At 37.2% G+C, this 23,877-nt stretch overlaps 1 protein-coding gene across 1 annotated transcript in view; it reads left to right on the top strand.

Moving 5' to 3' along the window:
* Positions 1 to 23,877, top strand: part of mylka (myosin, light chain kinase a) — a 114,986-nt gene that overhangs the window by 5,842 nt on the left and 85,267 nt on the right. The window contains 2 exon segments of the mRNA XM_048192919.1: positions 2,586 to 2,655; positions 15,064 to 15,220. Coding sequence (XP_048048876.1) covers positions 2,642 to 2,655; positions 15,064 to 15,220 — 171 coding nt within the window. The 5' untranslated portion in view covers positions 2,586 to 2,641.

Here is a 23,877-nt window from a genome sequence, read left to right on the forward strand (position 1 = left end):
GCAGCAACAGAATTGTACATTTTGAAAAAGTCCAGAAAGGTATTAAAGGTCCCGTTTTTCGTGTTTTTTTTTAAGCTTTGATTGTGTTTATAGTGTGCAATATAACATGTGTTCATGTTTCGCGTGTAAAAAAAACGCAGTATTTTTCACATAATTTACTTATCTGTATACTGCTGTTTCCACTGTCATAAAAACGGGCTGATGACTTCCTTGTTCTATGAAGTCCCTCCTTCAGAAATACATAACGAGTTCTGATTGTGCCAGCGGTTCCTGTGTTGTGATTCGACAGCAGTTTAGCGCATCTTGCCCGGAAAGGTCACGCCTCTTACCATAACGTGGAGATGCACGAGCTCAGTGTTATTGTAAACATGTCTTTAATTTTACCCTATCAATTTGAGCCGGAATCAGACCCGGTGATTGGACTGCGACATGGCGACAAACACACTCTACAAACGCAACTCTTGTGTATTCCTGTGGGCAGAGGTTAGTCAAAAAACTGTTTTAGTGACGTCATTAAAGAAGGAAGTAGAGGGATGTAGTCCAAACTGGCCGTTCGATGTAGGCGACTTCTGTTAAATAAAATATCTCGCTTGGCATTGAACTTTGAGCTTTAAAATTTTACAGATTTTATTTATACTCTAACAACAACATTACACACTAACTAAAGTTTGAAACATGGGATCACGAAAAACGGGACCTTTAAAGACATTGTTAAAATAGTCCATGTGACTACAGTGGTTCAATCTTAGTGTTATGAAGCCACAAGAATGCTTTTTGTCTGCAAAAAAACAAAACAAAAATAACTTTATTTAACAATTTGAGCCGTTGTCATATGCAGTTGACGTAGTGAACGCAGTACAGGCGGCCGTGTTTACGTCCAAATGCCGGCTCAGTGTTGGCCGACGCTGTACACGTGAGCAGCACGACGCATGTGTGTGATGCTGGCGCAGGAGCTCGATAATGATTTGCCGTTCAGATGTAGAACACAGAGTGCACACCAAAAAAGCAGCCCAAGAGTCCCTGAAAAGGTTCGCTTCCAAACAAACTCTGGTGCTTTTCAACTGAAATTTGAAAGCAGCACAGACCAAGGACATCTAAATGAACCCATAACAGGACATGATGTCACAAGATGCGACCCTAAAAGGACAGAATGCTCAAGCATACCTGTTTTTTTCTCATCATAGTTGCAATATTGCAATATTGCCCATTACAGTACAGGGATTCCTGCCGCTGTTTTGACTCCTTTACACATTTTATAAGCTCTTCACAAGTTCAAAATACCATCATAGGCTAGGCACATCCAACAAGCGCATATAGCCCAGCACACAGCATTGTTTCGGATGTTCGGTAAGTTCCGTCATAAAATATATAGGCCCACTTTCATAGACAGGGCTTAGAGATTAGGATTAGGCCTTAGTTCAATTAGGAAATTTAAGTAGCTTTTATAAACGTACCCTTGAATAAAACATTTCTGGTGTGCATCTTGAGGCAAAACAATGACACTGACATTTTAAGATATGTAAGTGCAAGTTGCTTTCAGTAAAAAACAGCTATAATATGCATTTTAGTCTAGGACTAGCTTAAGCCTTATCTGTGAAACTGGGGTTTAGTCTTTAAAGCCGACCAATCAGGTTGTGAATGTATCCTTATGCCTTTAGGTTCGGTGTTAAAAATGCCTATGTGAATGCTTAAGTGGACCAGGACTAAATGTTTGTTTGTTTGTTTGTTTGTTTGTTTGTTTGTTTTTTTTGGTCCGGAGACTCCAGACCAAATGAACCAAGCAAACTGAACTACAAGTGGGAACACACCCTAAGTCAAAAAATGTCAACTGTCATTGCATGAATGAACACACTTTCAGTGTTAGTGGAACATGACTATAATTAATGTGTCTACATCTTTGGTCACACTGCAGAAAAAGAAAAAAAATATTTTTCAAAGTTGTAAATTTAAGCTAATGTTTTACAAGAAAATACTTTTGAAGTCTATTAGTGAAATTTACTTGTCATTTCTGAGTGAAAATTGTTTCAAAGTAAATCCACTTCATACATCCACTAAAAATCATTAAAAGGCACTGAGCAAATACGATGAAGAAAAGCCCCAGCACACTCATGCTTGCTTTGATAGTATTTGATGCAATAACAATATGACTAGTGCATTTTTAGGACACAACAAATACATGTGTTTTGATGAACACATGAAATATGAGGATGTCCATAAACACAGTATACTGTAAGAGTGTTTCATGAGGGAAAATTTCCAGTTATTCACATTATCAAGCATATAATTACTCTTAATCAACATAAATGTGACATTTATTCCGGTCTGATCTCTTTGATCCAAATGCTGTGGTTAAATTCCCAGAACAGGAAAGTGTCCCAGTGAATGCATGATGTACAGTAAACAATGCCCATGAGAATGGATGAAGCCAGGGTTGTGCGAGGTTAATGAATAGACTTTTGCCCTTTATTAAGTTTATTATATATGAAGGGTGAGGTCTACTTTCCATAGCCCCTCCATGCTGATTCACATGTATTTTTCCTGAACTATGACTGGTATGATCAGGTTTTTTTTTTTTTTTTTTATAGGTTCCCCTCCCTTCCTCTGTCTTCACCCTCCAGATGTGTTAGATTCAGTGCTTTAAATGGTCATATGCAGGTTAGGTGCTCTTGTTTGCTGGCTATTTTGTGTTTTAGAGCTGGTGTGATCAGAGGACAGCGACAGGCTTATCTGTGTTTGTTCAGAATCCTGTGAGTGAAACAATGAACACAATTGTTTCCTCTTGTTATGTGTAGACAAATCTATACAAAGTGTTTGTGCAGCTGGCTGGAATTACGTTTAACAAGACGCCTCATCACCAGTGTGTGTTTTCTGACAGGATAGAGCATTTTTTTAGTCTGATTACATTGCTTTACCTGAGGCAGAACCACACACCAAACAGGGCATGTTTAACCCTCATCTTCAACTGTTTGTTGTCTCTAGAGGTAAAGTCATGTGAAACGACAATGCAGCATCTTTTTTTTTCTCTTAACACACCATAAACAACAGTCTTCACCAGATTCTATAATTATAAAACTCTATAGTCTCCGATAACACATAACAGATTTTGCTGTTATTATTTATCCAAAAGCAAAGGAAGCCAAAATGCTGAAACCATGACTGTGCCTCATTCTGTTCCCAAGCCCCCCTGCCAGTAATCAGAACAACACAAATTTGGATACATCACCAAGACAAGCAGTTGTTGTTGTCGGCATTAATCTGAAGAGAATTATAAAGCCGTTTCCGAATAATTTGAAACCCATTTTCTGCATTCTTCTGGATGATTTACAAAAGAAATTTCCTGTCAAAAGCAGAACTCTTCGGAAATTCACTCCTTGGTTAGCCAAATATACACAATTGTACTGTATTGTACTGTACTGAAGGATCATTTGACAGTAGCTATGTTTCCATCCACTTATTTTTATGTGCATTTTGGGATATCGCATTAAAAAATGCTGGATGGAAATGCCATGATGCGCATAAATTCTAAAAAAGTGCTTAAAAACCGTATGCACTCAGTTGAGGTGGATACATTTTTTATCCGATAAGAAGACATGCGCATAAACTAAAATTGAAAACACATTTACCGAATAAATTCCTTGTGCAGCAAAAACACTCATGTGACTTTGCCTCAACATTGGATAACTGGACTATCAGTTTCATTGCACTACATCTTAAAATTCGGTTTGGTGGGGCCTAATTTATAAAATGAGCGTACGCACAGATTTGATCTAGAGTGTGTGTATGCTAAAATCCACACCAATGTTCATATTTATAAAAACGGTTTTTGATGTGGAAAAGTGCTTAGCGTCATGCCAGGTTCTAAGCAGACGTACACACTTTTCCTTTTGGCAGAGAGTCATGTATTTGGAAATCTAAGCCATTCTTGCCCCTCGCTGTTCTCAAGTAAAGGATTTGGATGCTGTTCTCTTTTATATGTTAATGACATTAATTAGGCGGTGTTTAAAAGGCGGAGATCTGAAACCATTCAGCTGCACTCAATTTCAAGATCATTTGCGATTTCTAAAATTCACATCTGTATGCATGGTTTTTATCGTTTGTTCTCTGAATCATACGTACGCACATTTGAGAAATGATCGTAAGATCAAATGTAAGACGTTTTCTACGTAACATTTTATAAATGATGCCTTTGGTTCTGAAACACCTGAGCCAAAGTCTGCCACAATATTTGTAGAATAATGTCATTAGAACCGACTGAAGTAGTTATTATACTCACAATATTTCTCCACAAACACCTCAAACCTACTGTCAAACATGGAGAAGTGATGATTTAGCCGTTTTGCTGCCAAAGGACCAGAAGACCTTGCTGTCATCAAGTCACCCATGAACTCCCTCTTTATTGTAAAGTACACAAGAGACAAATGTGATGTCATCTGTTTGGTTGCCAAAGCTGAAGATCCCAAGGACACTAGACAATTCACTATTTGAGGGATAAAATAGTTAGGAATTTGCCATGAGATTGTCGTAGATAATTTCATACAAAATATTATTTTTTTTTTATTTTTTTTTACAGTTTTGCTACTAAAGGTACAGTAGTTCTACAAGCTACTGAAGTATTTAGTTTTCAAAATGGCTTCTGCATGATGCAAGACTTTTTTAATGCTCTGATATGCATTTTTTTTCATTATGTTGGGATTGATTTGAACTTAATTTCACATGAGGCTGTTTTCCTGACAGAGAAATGTCATGCAAATCTGTAATCATGCTTGTATTTCTAATTATAATTTAATTTTACTTTAATTTTGAGTTAACAGTTAATGAACCAAGAGAAATCTGACTGTCAGTATGTGGCATCCAGGAACAATGTGTTATAGAGAGCAGCAGTAGTGGTATGTGTGTTCTCTCATTCTTTGACAGTGATCTCACTCAGTTTAGGTCTTTAACCTGTGGTGTGGATGAGTAGACACCTGTGTGTGAATACTAGTTTACCTTGAACGCAGCTCCGGGAGGTGCATGGGCAACCTCACTGAATTTTTTTGACATTTAGAATAGATTTGACAAGCTTTAGAAGGAATTGATCAGCCTAGAGTGAATGTCAGAGACCACATTTTAGAATGGTCCGTGTGAAATTTTTGTATTGACGTCACAATACATCTCCAATCTAGGGTTAGACTGTCCCTTGTGGGGAAAAAAGTGTGCTTAATTGTATTGAATGTGGACTTGCAGTATACTTCAAAAGCACATGTAAATAACTTGATTATAATTTAGACTGTATTTTTGATATTACATTTGCAGACTTGTCAGTATTCAGCAGTACACTTTAACCATATTTCAAAGACGATAAAAGTAATTATGAAATTGCATATAAAGACGTATTTAAGTCCTACTTAAGTGGGTCAGAATCTAAAGTTCAGATGCATTTATTATAAATTTAAATTGTAATATATTTCAGTGCATTAACATTCAGTTATTAACATGCGATAATTAAGTGTCTGAAAACACTAGGCCTATTCAGTTTGCACTTAAGTATATTTGTTTTGAAGTATACAAGTACTCTTTTAAAAGGTTTTTAACTGTTATAGCGCCACCTGTTGCCCAATCTCCAAAGAAGTTTGCATGCTTATTTAGAATCATGTGTTGCATGTGCTCACCTACCTTCATGAACTTTTACCTGAATCAGACATGAAAAGGGCCAATTTTCAGCCATTTCATGTGATTTGCCATAGAAATGGCATTTTATATCTAACAGTTATAGCTCCACCTATGGCCCAATCTCCATTAAAGTTTGTTTGTTTAGAATTGTGTCGCGTGTACTCACCTAATGTCACAAAGTTCTGAGTTTTTGTTTAGGATTGATATTTTTTGGGTACACTTGACCATTTTCTAAAAAAAAAATTCTTTTTTTTTTTTTGATAATTATTGACCTAGGGAGTCCAGAGAGTTGTGCTGCAGTGGTTTTATCGAGGTTGAGCAAAAACCTTGGACTAGTTTGGTAAAGTAGGTTTTTCAAATAATCTCCAATATTTTACAAGCGATTCGATTGACAGCAGTGGTCCTAGAGGCAAAGTTGTTCAGAATGAGGATAATATGAATATTGTGTGCATGTGTGAAAAATTGCATAATATACAATCATTTAAGCTCCTGAAAATGCGATACTGCCTCCCCTGGTGGCAGATTTCTTTCTGTGAGGGCTGTGAGTCAAACAGATCCAGAGAGTTTTGTTCCGATCAGCCTCCGTTAACCTTGACTGATAGATGCTCAAACTTCATTGGCTTTCTGAAGCATTTGAGGCTTTCATCAAACTGTGCTGTTGGTTCATTACTCGAAGCTTCTAACACAGTGCGCATTAGCGACATCTGGTGGTCAGACTTGTTTTCTCCACCATATCTAACAGATCATTGCGGAGCAGATCTACGGTTTGAAAAAGCATGTGACCAAAGCTTCAGAAGTCCGTGACATACAGAATCACACTTGTCTTGGATCAGTTCTATCTAATCTGATCTAATCTCATCTAAATTAATTTGTGACAATGAGACTACCACTCGTGTCATGTTTAGCCTGGTCAATGGATTCACATATTGATCAATAATATAAAATATGCAATGATGTGATCATAACTGACATGAGTAGTTGAAATATTTTGGATGAGCTGGTTAACCCTTATATTCTGTTCAGGGTCTCTTAGACCTATCATAAAACCTAAATCATAAAACATGATTTAATTCAATTTCCTTTTTATGCATCAGGTGAACCGCCAATTTTTTTAAACCAGCTGTCTCGACTTTCCAATACTGCATGACATTCGAAGCTTCAAACATCATCAATCACATGGTATTGTAATTTCGATACAAGCATCGGTACAGTGTGTGATACAATAGTGCTTTGAAAACTGCGTCGGAGCATTGGAGCCCTGGTATCAACCGTCCCAACAATAGCTATAGCAGTTTTTGTTATTTTTTCATTTTATAGCACCACCAAGTGGCCAGTCACCGCATCCTTTATCAGGCAACCACAGACTGAGCCCGTTCATAGGTGTAACGAGTTTGGTGAAATTATCTCATTTCGTTCAAGTGTGATAGGCATTTTAGTAAAAGTGTCCAAGCCCACTTAGAACCTTTTGGAATCCTGTTGAGGGCGTGAATCAAAATTATGACTTTTTTGGATAATTATTGACTCCAGAGAATCTTTGTGCACTGGTTTGGTTGTGATCTGATGAAAAACCTAAGACTAGTTTTTAAAATATCCAAAATATAGCCAAGGATTCTATCTATATAAGAAACTTGAGTTTGTGATTAACAACTACTTTTGATCTCCATAGAGCCACCATTAGGCCAATTGGGGCAAGCCTCATTGACGTTGTAGACAGGGTAGGTACTACCATTCCTCAAAGTTTCAAGTCTCTACGACTTACGATTTGGTCTGTCAGATCACTTTTAGGGATCCTAACAATCCTAACAATTACAATAGGGTTTCAGCGATACAGTGAAACAGTACTAAATAGTAAAAAATAATAAAGTGGCCATTCTGACAAACATTTTTAAGCACTTAAATCACAATTATTTTAATATATTATAGTACATGTTTGACTTCATTCCAGACTTCACCTGATCTTGTGGTGGCATCAGACAATCGCAGTTGTCATGAAGGCTCGAGAGTGATTAGTCACATTGCATTTGCATTATGATGTAACTATAGTCCAGATAAAATTCTTTTAACCAGGTGATTACTAAATTCATTAAATATATCACCAGTAGGTAGACAGCATAACAGTTACTATATTGTTCAATTTTTTTGATCCTCAATCATAAAGTTGTGTGAAACACTATCCTGTCCTGAAAGTCCTGGCCTCACAGACTGCAGATAATATCATTAATGTGTGTTTGTTGAATCAGGTCATTATTGACTAGGAGCCATTTCAAACAGCATCTACTCAACACACACACTCAATAGAGTCACTGGAATATGTACTGTGTAGTGTACCGATAAAGCTTTGGCTCTGTTCATGTTATCAGTGCTTTAACAGACACCCAGAAACAAAAACATAAGCCTGACTGCAGCTGTGCTGATAATATACCATTATTTTCAAAGAATGGCATGTTTACAGTCACATACAAATATATCTTACCATATACGGTGCTATAATTTATGGTGTTGTTTGCATGATGAGAAATTCACAATATGTAGATGCACTATCCATGATAGCATAAAGTCTTTTGTGGTAACTGGTAAGTACCAGCTAGTTATGCAGTGGCTCTCAAATGATGGGTCACCAAATAGGATCATGAACAGCAGTTAAATATACTATCATAAATGTAAATATATAATATAAACAGATTTGAGAACACTAGACATCATACACTTGAGGATCACACAGTAACAGACTTTCAAGTCATTCTCAACACAACAAACTCACCCAGAAACATACCTTGTAAAAAAGAAGCGTGCCTAATTGTATTGAATATGCCCTGGTACTGTACTACAATTCTCAAAACCATGTGCAGCTTATATAATATTAATAAAATAAACTTAAGTTTACTTTCTTTTATTATTAAAAATAACTAATATTTAATAATTAATATTTAAAGCTCTGAGTTTGGTTAACTGGTGGTGTTTCTTGGTTACTTACCTCCATTAATCCTACACATTAGTATCTGTTTTGTTAGTATAGAGCAGTGGTCTCAAACTCAATTCCTGGAGGTCCTCAGCTCTGCATAGTTTTGCTCCAACCCTAATCAAACACACCTGATCTACCTAATCAAGGTCTTCAGGATTACTAGAAACTTAGAAGCATGTGTGAGTTGGAGCTGGTTGGAGCTAAACTTTGCAGAGCTGTGGCCCACCAGGAATTGAAACCAGTGGTGTAGAGAGTGTTTGGGTAGTTCGTTGTAACTCGCACTTCTTGATTATTGAACCAGCTGTGCCCACTGGTACACCCAGACATGTGGAGGCTGTTTGGAACCAATCCCTAATTTAAGGTTGTGTGCGTTTCTTCTTGCTAATTTCTTTTGGAGCCGCCAGAAAGAATTTAATGTTTCCCTGCCTATGGCCAGCGATACTGGGATAGAATCCAGCATCCTCTTGACCTTACAATGGACAAGTGGTTTGAAAACTGGATGAATGTTTGGTGATGCCTCTGGCGCAGGAATTACACATTACTCATCACATCAAATGAAAAAAATTGGTTTTGTAAAATCTTTGTAGGAGGGCCTGCTCCTGGAGGGCCAGTTTCCTGCAGAGTTTAGCTCCAATCCTAATTAAACTCACCTGTATCAACTAATCAAGGTCTTCAGGATTACTACCTAAACTCTGAAGGACATTTCCACTCCAGGAGCAGGATTGGATGTCCCTGACCTAATACAGCCGGGGGATTTTCCAGAAAGCAAGGTTGACTTGCTGTATACCCTGAACTCTCGGTTGATTAACCCAATCCTTGCTTACTCAAGGTAAGCTGGTTCCAAAAACGCGTTCGGGAATAAGTTCAGTCAACCCAGAGTATGTTCCCGGTTAACACACAAGACATTCTCAACCGAGCGATGAATCGATGATTCACCATGGAAACAGACGCTAAGAAAAAGTGCACCATTCTGCTTCCTCCTTCTTTTGTTTAATGGTGATTTACTTAACCTACTTGGTGCACATCGCCACCTATTTGGTGGTTGTGCAATCATTTTTTTCAATCTTAATTTAATAAGTAATCTTTATTCACTGAGAATAAGAACTATATTGTTTGAGGCTAATTATTTAATAATATGTCACATTTTTTTATTATAGAAATTATAGCATAGAAAACTGTTATAAAAGGAAACAAAGCACACAGTGCCCACAGTGATTGGCTGATGGGGAGGAGTCTCTGTCAGTGATTTAATCATAGAAATACTGTAGAATGAGGTATCATGTTGCCATATTCAATTAAAGGTTTTAAAATGTAGGCTAAGTGTCACTAATTAAACAAGTATATGTTCAGCTAATTGTCAGCCTCTTACATGTCTGTGTATCGATAGATTGCAGAATTCAAGTGATAAATTATGTTTTATAAACAAAGTTTTGGAGGAGCACATTCAAACGGTCTATCTAATCAGCTCGAGAGGATGTGTATATATATGTGTGTATATATATATATATATATATATATATATATATATATATATATATACACACAGACGAGAGCCGACTCACCTATAGTTACCTCAACAGCTTTCTGCAAACCTCCGCCAACCCTGTCCCTCACTCTCGGCTGGCTGGGGATACGAGGAGAACTGGATTTGGGCAAAATTCCAAGCTCGGAGCCCTCGATCCCCTTGGACAGCACGCCAAATAAGCTTATTATATATATATATATATATATATATAATATATATATATATATATATTATTTTATTTTTTATTTTTTATTTTTTTTTTACACTATTTGATCATTTGTAAGTGTGAACAAGTGAAAACAACTGCCACAGGTAATCAGGCATTATTATTTATTTATTTATTAAAGATTTATTCTTGGTGTTTTATCATAGATTCAAATCTATAAATCAAAATATGTATTGCATTTATGAAGAAAAGGCTCAGCACCCAAGGCTCTATCACCTATTGCCTCAGTGGTGTACAGTGTCTTTGGGTGGATTGCTAAGGTGGATTGGCACCAACAGTCATTTTAGGACTGTTTTTGATTTTGTCTCAGTGACTTAGGATTCCTCTTGATTACTCCTAGCATTTCACAGATTTAGGAGCTAGTTTTAGCACTAAAATTATTTGTGAAATACTCTTATGGGACGTTCACACCAGACGCGACTTGCACAAATAAATCACGCTATTCGTGCGTAGTTGGAGGCTTGAACATTTTGAGTTTACTCGCTTCATTCGCACGTGAAATTCACTTCACAACAGACGTGGCTCCAGTCTCGTTTCTGCACACTTCCTCTGATAAACTTCCTCTGATAAACACATCAACTCGTTTAGCTTTAGCTAGCTTGTAGTCTCAATATGTGTGTGTGTGTATATATATATATATATATATATATATATATATATATATATATATATATATATAGCTCAAATTGAGTAAAGAGCGTTTTTTACAACTTACCAGATTATCCAATGATTTTGTCCTCCATTGTTGTTTAGGATTTCTGCCTCCGCTCGCTATGTCGTAATCACATCACTACTAGAGCAAGCTCCTGATTGGTTAACGCGGTGTGAATATTCGCCAAAGTTTTCAACTCGCGTCAAAGGCTGAAACGCTCAATTCACGCGAATCGCGCCATTCGCGCCGCGGGATATCTATTCGCATCTTTGCATTGACTTAACATGTAAATCACTCGCCCTTGACACTTCATTTGCGTCTGGTGTGAACGCACCATTAGAGCAAAAATTTAGGAGTCCTAAAATTAGGACTGACACACCCATTATTTTTAAGAGTTTCTCCTAAATCGGCAAGTCACCTTTATTTATATAGCACTTTTTACAATGTAGATTGTGTCAAAGCAGCTTTACATTGATAACTGGTACATAATTTTGGCTGCACAGCAGCTCTTAAAGAATAGTGTCAATGCAGGCAGACCAAAGCACTGTTGATTATCAAATGTCAAGACAAATGTCAAAGTTAGGAGCTACTTTTAGCCTTAAGATGTTTTGTGAATACGGACCCAGATCTCATACAGATTATGTAGCTATGTCCACATTCAGGCGTTTCAGTGGGCTTTAAACAGCTCACACTGATTTGCGAAATTTACTTACAATAAACAAAATTAAAATTCAACATTAGTAACTTACTTTTCGTGTCATCAGTTGCGTGCACCCTGAAGGTATCCCGATTCTTGGCTCATTTTGGCCCTGTCCAAATGGCATGCTTCATGTGCACTTGTGGACTTTGTGGACAATTACCATTAAATCCACAAAACTGCTGGGTAGGGGCGTTTGATTAGGGTTGGAACTAAACTGCCACTGCCCTGCAGAGTCCGGAACCGGATTTGAGGAACCCTGGAAGTGCCTGGAAGTTAGTGCAAAGCTGATAACTGCCTAACCTGCCCCCACCACTAACTCTAACTATAAGCTCCACCCTAGTGGCGGGTCTGAGACTGCTGACCTGAAACTACTGTGATCTATGGAGCTGCGGCTCTGCAGTTGGATATTATTGCTCAGAGGGAATGTAGATTTCTTCAGTTTGAAATAACAAGGAGAAATTATATGTTTATATAGAATGTAATAGAGTAAAAAGTATGATATTTTTGCTTTGGAATGTAGTGATGTAAAAGTTTCTCAAAATAAAAATACTCTGATAAAGTACAGATACTTGAAAAATATACAGTACAGTAACAAAATAAAAATACTTTGTAACTGTCCACCACTGGAATTAGGGAATGTTGGACAGTGACTGTGCCATAAGGAGACTTTGGTTAATGTAAATTAATATTATAGCTGCCACAAATGACTTTGAAATACCTTTAAGTACAGTAGCTGAGAAAAGGCAGAAGGTGCCAACCGTATCAAGAGTTTAGTACACTGGTCTGTATGTGAGAGTGGTAAAAAAGAAGCCATTATTCGAAACGGCCATGTTCGTCCAAGCTCGTCTGGAGTCTGCAAACAAGCATAATGGTAAAATATCTGAACAGAGAGAGAAAAAGAGGAGGGCCCATCAAACATCCAGCTGTATTTACCTATCCGGTGAGGTTGCATGCCTTGCATGCATGCTGCACTCTGTCACATTTAAACCCTTTAATTGGAGATATAAAGCATTCTCTTGGCAGATGCAGATGAAATAATAATGAATACATAGTGACTGATTCAGGGTGTTCAGTTTGTTTTGGTTGGTATAAAAGTAATCTTCAGAACTCTGATGCTAGTCACTCATTGTGGTCACTTAATTAATTCACATTGATTACGCAAATGAATCAAGTGTAAAAACATGCTCTGTGTAAGTCTGGAGTGCAGCCTCTGCTGACCACTTATGCGTCAGGCGAATGTGTTCAGCCGGGAAGGTGGTCAACCCGAGGACCTCAGAGGAAATGGCTGTGTTTTCACTTGCTGTTTGGCCTGTATTTGTGTGTGCGTGTATGCGTAAAATATAGTACATGTGTCGTAGTATTGCCTGTCCGCTGAATAAGGATACCATATGGTTACACTTTAACTCAAAGGTCAAATGTTATATGTTTCAGCTCTGTGCTCATAAATCAGCTTAAATTCTCACTTGTGAAGGAGTTTTTGGCCTTTTAGGGTAGATGCAGATTTATGAACAGCATTTAAAGTATAAAATCACTGTCACTTACTGTGGTCAACTAGGGTCATCTTGGATAATAAACTGAAGTTCATATTTAAACTTGAATACTGGATTGTGCTTGGTAATATTATTTTATACAAGTTTAATGATAAATATTTCTAAGTGGCTGATTAAAAATGAGTTGCAAAAATAATAACTTTTCAAATGGGTTTCTCGTCTATATAATTACCTTTTCATCTTTTCTCCAAAGAGAATGTATTGAATTTGTTGTATTTAAAAGAGAAAATTGTTGTTTGTGATTATGAATACATGCACTGGTAAAAAGCCATATATCCCCTATTAGTGCATTATGGAACACACATGACTCTAGAGGCCTGATCAAAAACATGGACATATATGGTGCTAAAGTCTGTGTGTGAACATGAAGAAATTAGTATAGGTCATATGAAAATCCTGAAACTCATTGGAGGGAGCATAATGTTTTTTTTTTGTGTTTTTTTTTTTTTTTTTTTTTTTTTGAAGACCTGCTTAAAATTCAATTGAACCTTATTATATACACTCAGACCACTTTAATTGGTACACCTCGCTAGTACCGGGTTGGACCCCTTTTGCATTTAAAACTGCCTTAATTCTTCAGGCATAGATTCAGTAGGGTGCTGGAATTGTTTCTCAGAAATTTTGGTCCATATTGACATGAAAGCATCACGCAGTTGTTGCAGTATTGTTGGCTGCAGATTCATGATACGAATCTCCCATTCCTCCACATCCCAAAGCTGCTGTATTGATTGAGATCTGGTGACTCTGGAGGCCATTTGAGTACAGTGAACTCAATGTCAAGTTCAAGAAACCAGTTTGAGATGATTTGAGCTTGGTGACATGGTGCGTTATTCCTTCTGGAAGTGGGAATTTAATTATCTTTAAATAATGCTCAATTGGTACAAAGTGTGCCAAGGAAATATTCCCCGCACCATTACACCACTAGCAGCCTGAACCATTGATACAAGGCTGGATGGATCCATGCTTTCATGTTGTTATGCCAAATTCTGACCCTACCATCTGAATATCCAGCAGAAATCGAGATTCATGAGACAAGACAATGTTTTTCCAGTCTTCTATTGTCCAATTTGTTGCCTCGGTTTCCTGTTCTTAGCTGACAGGAGTGGCACCGGTGTGTCTTCTGCTGCTGTAGCCCATCAGCTTCAATGTTTGAGATGTTGTGCGTTCAGAGATGCTCTTCTGCAGACCTCGGTTGTATCGAGTGCTTATTTGAGTCACTGTTTCCTTTGTATCAGCTCGAACCAGTCTGGTTATTCTTCTCTGACCTCTGGAATCAACAAGGCATTTTCACCCTCAGAACTGCTGCTCACTAGATTATTTTCTCTTTTTCAGACCATTCTCTGTAAACCCTAGAGATGGTTTTACGTCAAAATCCCAGTTGATCATCAGTTTTTGAAATACTCAGACCAGCCCGTCTGGCACTAAACAACCATGCAACGTTCCAAATCACTTAAATCACCTTTCTTTTCCATTCTGCAGATCATCTTGACCATGTCTACATGCCTGAATGCATTGCGTTGCTTCCATGTGATTGTCTGATTAGATATTTGCGTTAATGAGCAGTTAAGCAGGTATAATTTTTTTTTTTTTTTTTTTTAACGCATTCATGATCTTTTCAATGAAAACATATTGCATTTTTGTGCTTGTTCAAAAAAAACTTGAAGGGCCAGATTTATATTTTTGATTTAACATTTAAGTTTTTTTCTTATCTCAAAGCTATTGTATCAGCTACAGTTTCAACAAGCTAAATGAACTTAACATGGAACTCAAAACTCTTCTGTTGTTCTTGTGTTTTGCAGAATGATGGGTGACGTTCAGTTTGTTACAGGATCTCACGTCTCCAAGACGACTATGACTCTGGGACGAGGTTCCGCCAGCAAAGAGCCCCCCGTTTTTACCCTCCCGCCACGCAATGCCCGTGTCTGCCAAGGGGGTACCGCACGCCTTGAAGGGAAGGTGAGAGAGATTCTTCATAACCATCCTGATCCAGACCCTCAACTGGTCCTCAGTAGTGTAAAGAAGCAGACACTGTGTCTGCCAATGAATTTCTTTCAAGACTCCCAACAATAATCTATTTTAGACACTAGCTCTATTCCAAAACCTAATGTGCTGCCTTGCTGTCTGATGCACATATAGGCAGCTGGCAGTTGTGAGTGGATGGCCCTGTTTTTCTAAGAATTTACAGAAATATATGACCCCTCTTTTGAAATTTCAAGCCTTCCTCCCTCGTCCTAAGTGGATAGCAAAGAAATATAAAGTGTTATGTAAGATTATATGATATGATTATATGAGTTTTTCTTTTGAAGATTCTTATCAGGCAAACATCTGTGTTATATTATGTTATGAATGTCTGTTGAGGACAGTGCATTTGGACACTTCCTTACAGTCTCAGACTAACACAGCAGGCAAATACTCCAATAATATATGTGTCTGTTAAAGCTGTGTGTGTGCTGTCTGAGGCCAGAGAGAATGACATTTTAGGAGAGTCTGAGAGAGTAAACTTCAGAATTCAAGCACTTTTTGTGCTACAGACATGAATTATATGTCAAATCATGCAGAGAGAGGGCTTTTCACACTTGAACAAGTTAACCCTGGGTCATTCTAAACACTGGGTAAATGGAATCCTGGGTTATCTTTTTTCACATTTCACACTGCTCATACTTAACCTGAGGTTAACGATTAATCTTCTGGGTTAATATTCTTATTTGTGTAATTGTGGGTCAGTGTCATTGATTGGACGTTGCACATCCTCATACTATAGTATTGCATACTGTACTATCAAGTCTTTTTGAACTATAAAGGAAAGAATAAAATGGTCTCTTCTCTCCAATTGAAGTGTTTTTGTCACAATTTGACATTTCTTCCCCCCCTCATTAAAAGGCTAAACTTATTGTAGACTCCATAAATGTGCTAAGTTAAAGGATTAGTCCACTTTCAAATAAAATTTTCATGATAATTTACTCACCCCTATGTCATCCAAGATGTTCATGTCTTTGTTTCGTCAGTCGAAAAGAAATTAAGGTTTTTGATGAAAACATTCCAGGATTATTCTCCTTATAGTAGACTTCAATGGCCTCCAGACAGTTGAAGTTCAAAATTATGGCAACCCTGCGTTGGGTCAGCTGGGTTGTGTTAAATGTTTGACCCAACATACTGGGCTGTTTTTCTTTACTCCGCTATTGTTTAAAAAATAATGTACTGCTGGGTTTCAATGAATCCAAAATGGGATAGAAATTAAAATAAAATGTTCAGAATAACTACAGTAACAAAGACAGCAGTGATTCAAAAGGAAAAGACTTATTGATAAGCAAGAACACTCAGAAATGGACAAAAATATGAGGAAAAGCAAAAACAATGTGTGCATGAGAAAAAAAGTTCTTTTTAGATGTTCAGTTTTTAAATTAAATTGTTGAATAAATATTGAATAACTTGCTATTAAGTCCCAAAAATAGTCACTCTACAGCCAAAGCATCTGACTTTGAGTGCAGCCAAGAAACACAGAGACTTTAAGTCTCTAATAAAAAATGGAAGTCAGGAATAAACTGTGTATTATGGTGGCCTTTCCGTTTAAAGTGTTTTAATCACTCCTCTCAAGTGCCATTTTGGTTTAGTTCATGTTCAGTTCCCACCAGCCACCAGTCACCACTTGAGTGACTTGGGTGTGAAAAGAAAAAGCTCCTCACTTGCATGCTTCCATTAGTTTTATTCTATTTTCCACAAATATTCCAGTCATAAGCGCCACGAACACAAATAGGCTCAGAGAACCGTTTGCGCTTTAACTTGTGTGACGCGCATGCTCTCATTTACGTCACCACTCCCAACACTGTTGGGTTTCTTACTTTGATTGATTATCAGCCCAAATAGGGTCAAACCCAACTTCCTTACCGAATAGTTTCAACCGAGCGTTTTGGTTGAAAAATACCCCAGATGTGCCCCACAAGGCACGTGATTTGGTATCTGTTGCTAATCATCTAGCCATAAAATATTCTAACACCGCATTTTTCAAATTGTACAAGTTTGGTAGTGCACCCTGCTGAAAAATACAGCATTGCTGGTCACCAGCTTAAAGTATGTTTTGCATGTTGAGACCAGCATGGGATGCTGGTTACTGGTTTGCTGGTCACCAGCATGGGTAGTGGGAGTGCTGGTGAACCATCATCAGCACAGTTTTGGTTGAGAACAGCATGACTATGCTGGTTCACCTGCTGGACCAACAGGGAATTCAAACTGGTTTATGCTGGAATTTCAGCAAGGCAATGTGGGCTACATCTGTTTAGGTTGTTACATTCATGTTATGTTTAGACTACATCCATGTTATGTTTCTGACTTGAATGCTTGATGCCCTAATAACGAATGGCTGATTCTAAATTTTCTAGTTGCACTTAAAGGCAGCACAAGACATAGAAGTCTCTTTTCATTTGCAACTAACCTGGGGTGCGTTTCCCAAAGCGAACTATGGTCGCAAGTTTCGCCATTACCAATAGAGTTCAATGGGACTTATGACCACAGTTGACTAACGATGCTTTCGGGATCTATTCAAAGAAGCTATTTTACAAATCCGTCTGTGGTGAGTGAGATCGGTGTGAAAATGGTATGAAACTGCTGTCTGTAGATACATAGTCCTGGCTCTTCTGGTTTCCCTTTTTGAATGACAAATTCAAACTACAGCCTCCTGCTGTTATGGAGAGTTATTTTCAACATATGGTTGGAACATGCAGTGTGTTCAAACTCAACTTTTTGTCCCAGTTGCAGGCAAGATGAGGCGACACCACTTTCATTGCCGCTAGTTCTTTGATGCTGGTTTTGTGTGACAATGCATTTAAACTCTTAGATAAAGAATATCTAAGCAAGCACCCAAGTATTGTGACAGTGAATTTTGGATGGCCAAACACCATTTTTTTTCCCCCCAGAGTATATAAATTTTGAATTGTCTTTGTAATTTAGTGTAATTTTTTTGACACGCAGAATAACAGACATTCCATTTCAGGTCACACAGTCCTGAGTCTGAGTCAAACTTTAAGCTACCTGCAGTGCTTTCATATGTTATGAATGTTTTATGCAAGTATAATTCAGAATTGCTCCTGAAGCATAAAGTGTTCTAGCAGACACAGGAAAGCCCTGAGCACAGGTACAGCTGCTGGATCGGAGTGAGATTGCTGTGGCTGTTTGTGGAAAGTCTGACAGAATCTCCTCTATCTTCATGTATTAGCACTAGCTGAATTTACATCCATTTTTACATTCTGAACACAGACAGTGTCTGTTTTTGCTCTCAGCTGACATTCCTAGGCTGAGAACAACACCTGAAAACAACACACTGGATCCAGCTTTATTTTTAACATGCCTTTTCATACACTGAACTCTCTTAATTTGCTTTCAGCTGTTGACTGAAGTAAACTTTGCATTTAAACTAGCAGCATCTTAAAGTGTTCATATCATACTTTTGTTTATCATGTTATATTTTTTGAGTTCTGATTGCTTTCATTCAGATGAAATGAAACTTATTTACAAATAACTCTTTTGTTTTAAAGGGATTCTATGTAGAATTCAGAAACACTTGTTATTAGTGACACCGATGGCCGTTAAGTGAACTGCAGTCGGCAACATGTTGCTCGTGCCCACACTGAATGTGATTCAAGGCCCTGATATACTCATGGCAAAGTTATTTTTCGGTCTTTGCTTAGAAAAAAAAAAAGTCGGAGATACTTTTACATCGATATACTCTTAAGGAACATCCAGACACCGTCCACACTGATGATAGTGACGTTTAGATGAATATGTATGTGCTGCGCACTTTCCTCCCAATCACAAAATATACACAACAAAAATGACAATGGTGAGAAGTTTAGAAAACACCTGATCATAGCGATTTGCATAAGCTCTGCAATTCATCGGTATCATGTCGACAGATGAGGTAATTAAAATTACAGTTATGATAGTTTAGTTATAAAGTATATTTGAGACTATAGACTATATAGATGTGGCTAGGTTTGACTATAGTTTGAATTAGACCCTTTTCTTTGCATGACACATTGACATTACATTACAGAATAGCTCTTTCGGCATTATTATGAACATTGTATAAGCATTCGTTTCATGTCTCATAGAATTGAAGAGAGCCTCTCTGAAGCACTCATTAATGTCACATCCTCTTTTTATTTTCCTGGTAAAAATGTACAGAGTCCTTCAAAAAAAAAAAAAAAAAAAAAAAAATCAGTCTGCATGCTTCGGGAAAGTCTTTTTTTTTCACATGCTGTTCACATGCTGGCAATAAAATGTGATTAATAAAGGGGCTAGATGTAAGAATGTTTATTTAACAGGTGAAGGAAATATGTGTCATATTAAAAGGATGACTATGACTGAAGTTGTGAGTTTTCAGTGTGTTGTGGTCTGTTCTAGTCGTCCTGTGAGACAGCTGAAAGAGCACAAACAGGGATTAAAATACCTTTGTCTTGTGACTCCTTGTTTCCTGTTGTACTGCTGCCTTCTTTCAGGGCACTGAGAGGTGAAGTCAAGCATCAAAATTTAGGCATGGAGGTTTCAATGCAGTACTTTAGGAAAAGGGGGTTTGGTGGTGTTGTTTTTTTTTTTTTTATGTAAAAGCACCATTGTGAAAAATTTCAGAAGTACTTATATTGTCTTTGAAATATGATTTGATACACATTTATGGCAAGCTAAAATACAATTTAAAAGGATCGTTCAACCAAAAATGAAAATTTTTACCCCAGGGCATCCAAGATGTAGGTAACTTTGTTTCTTCAGGAGAATACAAATGATGATTTTTAACTGCAACTGTTGCAGTCTGTCAGTCGTATAATGCATGTCAGTAGGAAATTTGTCTATAAGAGTAAAAAAAACATGCACAGACAAATCCAAATCAAACCCTGCGGCTCGTGACAACACATTGATGTCCTAAAACATGAAAAGATTGGTTTGTGCGAGAAACCGAACAGTATTTATATCATTTTTATCTCTAAAACACCACTATGTCCAACTGCCCTCCACATCCGGTTAGTGAGGTCTGATCGCGCTCTGACAACGGAAGTGATGTTTCGAACTCATTGAAGCAAAGCGCGAGACATCACTTCACGCGTTTTCAACGCGTTTTTTGACCTCACTAACCGGATGTGCAGGGCAGTTGGACATAGTGGTTTTTTAGAGGTAAAAAATGATATAAATACTCTTCGGTTTAATTTTGATTTGTCTGTGCATGTTTTTTTGACTCTTATAGATGAAGTTCCCACTGACACGCATTAAACGGCTGACAGACCGCAACGGTTGGAGTTAAAAATCATCATTTGTGTTCTACTGAAGAAACAAAGTCACCTACATCTTGGATGTATAATAACCATCAAATTTTAATTTTTGGGTGAACTATCCCTTTAATCTCATTTATATTGACACTTGTAATGTTTTTGCATATATTTGTAATTACATATAATTATATAATATTATACCTGCAGTGCAGGTTTTTAAAAAATAAAATTTAAAGATTTGAAGTACACGACAAGTGCACATTCAATACAATTAAGCACACGAGGGCAGCGATTCATGTTTGAAAATTAGGTTTGGACAATTTATATACACTTTGGATTACACTATGTTTTTGGGATGTACTTTGGGAACTCTTGGTTCAAGTAGTAAGATAATTTACTGGGTAAACCTTGACGTATAATAAAATAGATTTAAACAGACATGCATGCACATGCATGTACCTCTGTTTGCTAGATTTATTGTGGAATGTAAAGGTTCAGGGGCACCATGTGCAGAGAAGTTTCTCTGGTTCTCATGAGATGAGTGTCAGAGCACATGTTGCACTGCGATCTTGGACAGTGAACTAGTCTCACAGAGTCAGACTTTTAGACTGCAGTTTATTCTGTTGAAGAACCACCCAATTAGACAGGAAATGACTGTTTGAGTGACATGCAAAGTGATCAACCACAGTGTGTGTATTTTAGGGATGGGTTTATATGAAATTGATTATACCACAGTAGTCAAGATAAAATTCTATTTGTGGCATGTGCTTTTGGCAAGTGCCTCATATATTGCAATATGCATCAGCAGTACATAACCAGATTGTGGGCAACCTGTGGCTATGTTGTTTCAGATCACTGACCACACACACACAGGGACAAAGACCATTATAAACTGCAGTACAACTACTGGAGTGTAAAGGAAGATATGCTCTAAAACACTTTATAGGACCTCAACACAATCCAGTTCAGCAGGAATCTAATCAGGAAGAGAGAATCCACAATAAAACTGTCAGACACCTCTCTCACAGGGACACAGAAGCACATATCTCATTTCTAATGGCTGGAAAGAGCTACAGTGGCATCAGTATATCATGAGTTAGACTTGAGGCCTTATTTTAGTTTTGGAAGATTGAAGTGTCTGCAGTTTTTCCACCTATATTGTATAGAAGCAACTTCTGAAGACAAACAATATCAGTCATTATGCTGGAAGTCTTTGGGCGTGGCATCTATTATAAATAAACAGGTTTTGGTGTTGCTGATTTTGCTACGTTAGTTGCTAAGGTGCCCACGTCAAAAGAGCACACCCTTGACTATGATATACTTTTCTTTAGAAATGGCTTGGATCTTGGATTTCACATGTTTATAATCTAGCATGCATTAATCATAGATGTGATTGCTTAAACCAGCGCATCTATCCTGAAAATGGTACGTGACGTGAGGATCATTCATGTCTTTATGGTTAACATATAAGAAGAATTACTTGTTAAACTTAAATACTTAAAGTTATTGGTTTATCAGAGGCAGTGAGATACTGACTTTCTGAAAAATCGGACAGAACAGGAGCTTATTGAAATGGACAGGAGCTTACTTTCACTTCCATAAACTCATTATTTTCCTCTTTCTTTTCTTTCTTTCTATCTCTCTCTCAATTCATCATTTCTCTTTCCACTTCCAGCAGTCATAATACATCTGTTCTCTCTGATTTTTCATTATGTACAAAACATTTGTGGACCAAAATGTTGATAAATGAATTGTTAAAGATAGACATAAAAATGTTATCTCTGTGGCATAATAAGTCAGCTAGCTACCTAGACACCATTTTAAGGCCTGAAACATTTATGTAAGTATGCAAATGCTTGGTGTGTCTGAATCACATAAATCCTTCCAGTGCACTGGAAAAAGTCCCACAATGCACTGTGAAAGCCAGGAAGCATCGATGCTCACTATGTTTCCTTACCACAAATTCTGAAGCGCGAAACAGAAATTGTGTGAACCAACTCAATAGTGTTGTCAAAAATATTAATTTTTTCATACATATATGTATACAGGTGCTGGTCATATAATTAGAATATCACCAAAAAGTTGATTTATTTCACTAATTCCATTCAAAAAGTGAAACTTGTATATTATATTCATTCACTACACACAGACTGACATATTTCAAATTTTTATTTCTTTTAATTATGATGATTATAACTGACAACTAAGGAAAATCCCAAATCAGTTCCCAATTCAGTATCTCAGAAAATTAGAATATTGTGAAAAGGTTCGTTATTGAAGATACCTGGTGCCACACTCTAATCAGCTAATTAACTCAAAACACCTGCAAAGGCCTGTTAGCCAGCACCCCCGCTTTTGGAAAATTCCAAGAAATGACATACCCAAACTAAAACAGATACAGTTCATGAACCCTTTGCACTAAAAGCATAAGTAAGATCTCATTTGAAAGTAGACGCTTTGCAGTTTATGGTAAATAATTAATTAATTATTGTCACAATGAAGAAAATAGTTAAAAATGGCTTCAAAGTTTTGAAAAGTTATTAGAAATGTATTTTTATGAAATATATTTATGAAAATAAAAGTGAAGTTGGCCTTGTGGCAATCTAGAAATGCACTGCAGCTAAAGCCACATGTCTGACCATGTTATATTTCAAATATGAAGATGATAAGTTTAAAATTCTGAGTTTTATTACATGTTTTTCAAGACCATGTCATGAGACTTTATTTAGAAAGGACCCTTAAATGTTAACTGATGTTTATTGTCATCTATTCAAGTGTATTGTCCATATTGTGTTTGTGGTGCTAAGTGCCCCATTCAGTTTCAGTCCCCCCTGAACACATTCACACCTCTCCAGCCTGCTTATGGCTCTAATTATTCTTTTCTTTTGTCTCTATTATAATTACTGATGTTCTATTCAAGATGATTTAATCCCTCATTTCATTCACCAAACTTCTCACTTCACCTTCTTTCAAACTGTATCTAATGAGCTTTACGATTCAAAATGATTTATTTACATTAGCTCAGAACAGGTGCATCTCTGGGCTCGTTAGCATGTTAGCTTAGCACACCAACAAAACACGACAATTTATAAGATTAAAACCATGTTTTTGCTCCAAACTTACTAGTCGGTTGTTTTAAATAACCTTCTGTTATGTGGTGTGGCTTCGGATCAAAAATCTGACAGAAAATATATCATTTAATGCTATTCTGCACAATGAGAAAAGCTATCTCGATTAGCATTGCATTATAAATATAATCTACTATTATGAATATCTGACATGGCATGAAGAACACAGATAAACCACATATCGTCACAATCGTGTATTTTTACTTTCAAAAGTGACGTTCTGTATGTTTAT

This window comes from Megalobrama amblycephala, linkage group LG6 (assembly GCF_018812025.1).
Source record: "Megalobrama amblycephala isolate DHTTF-2021 linkage group LG6, ASM1881202v1, whole genome shotgun sequence".
Classification (NCBI taxonomy): Eukaryota; Metazoa; Chordata; class Actinopteri; order Cypriniformes; family Xenocyprididae; genus Megalobrama; species Megalobrama amblycephala.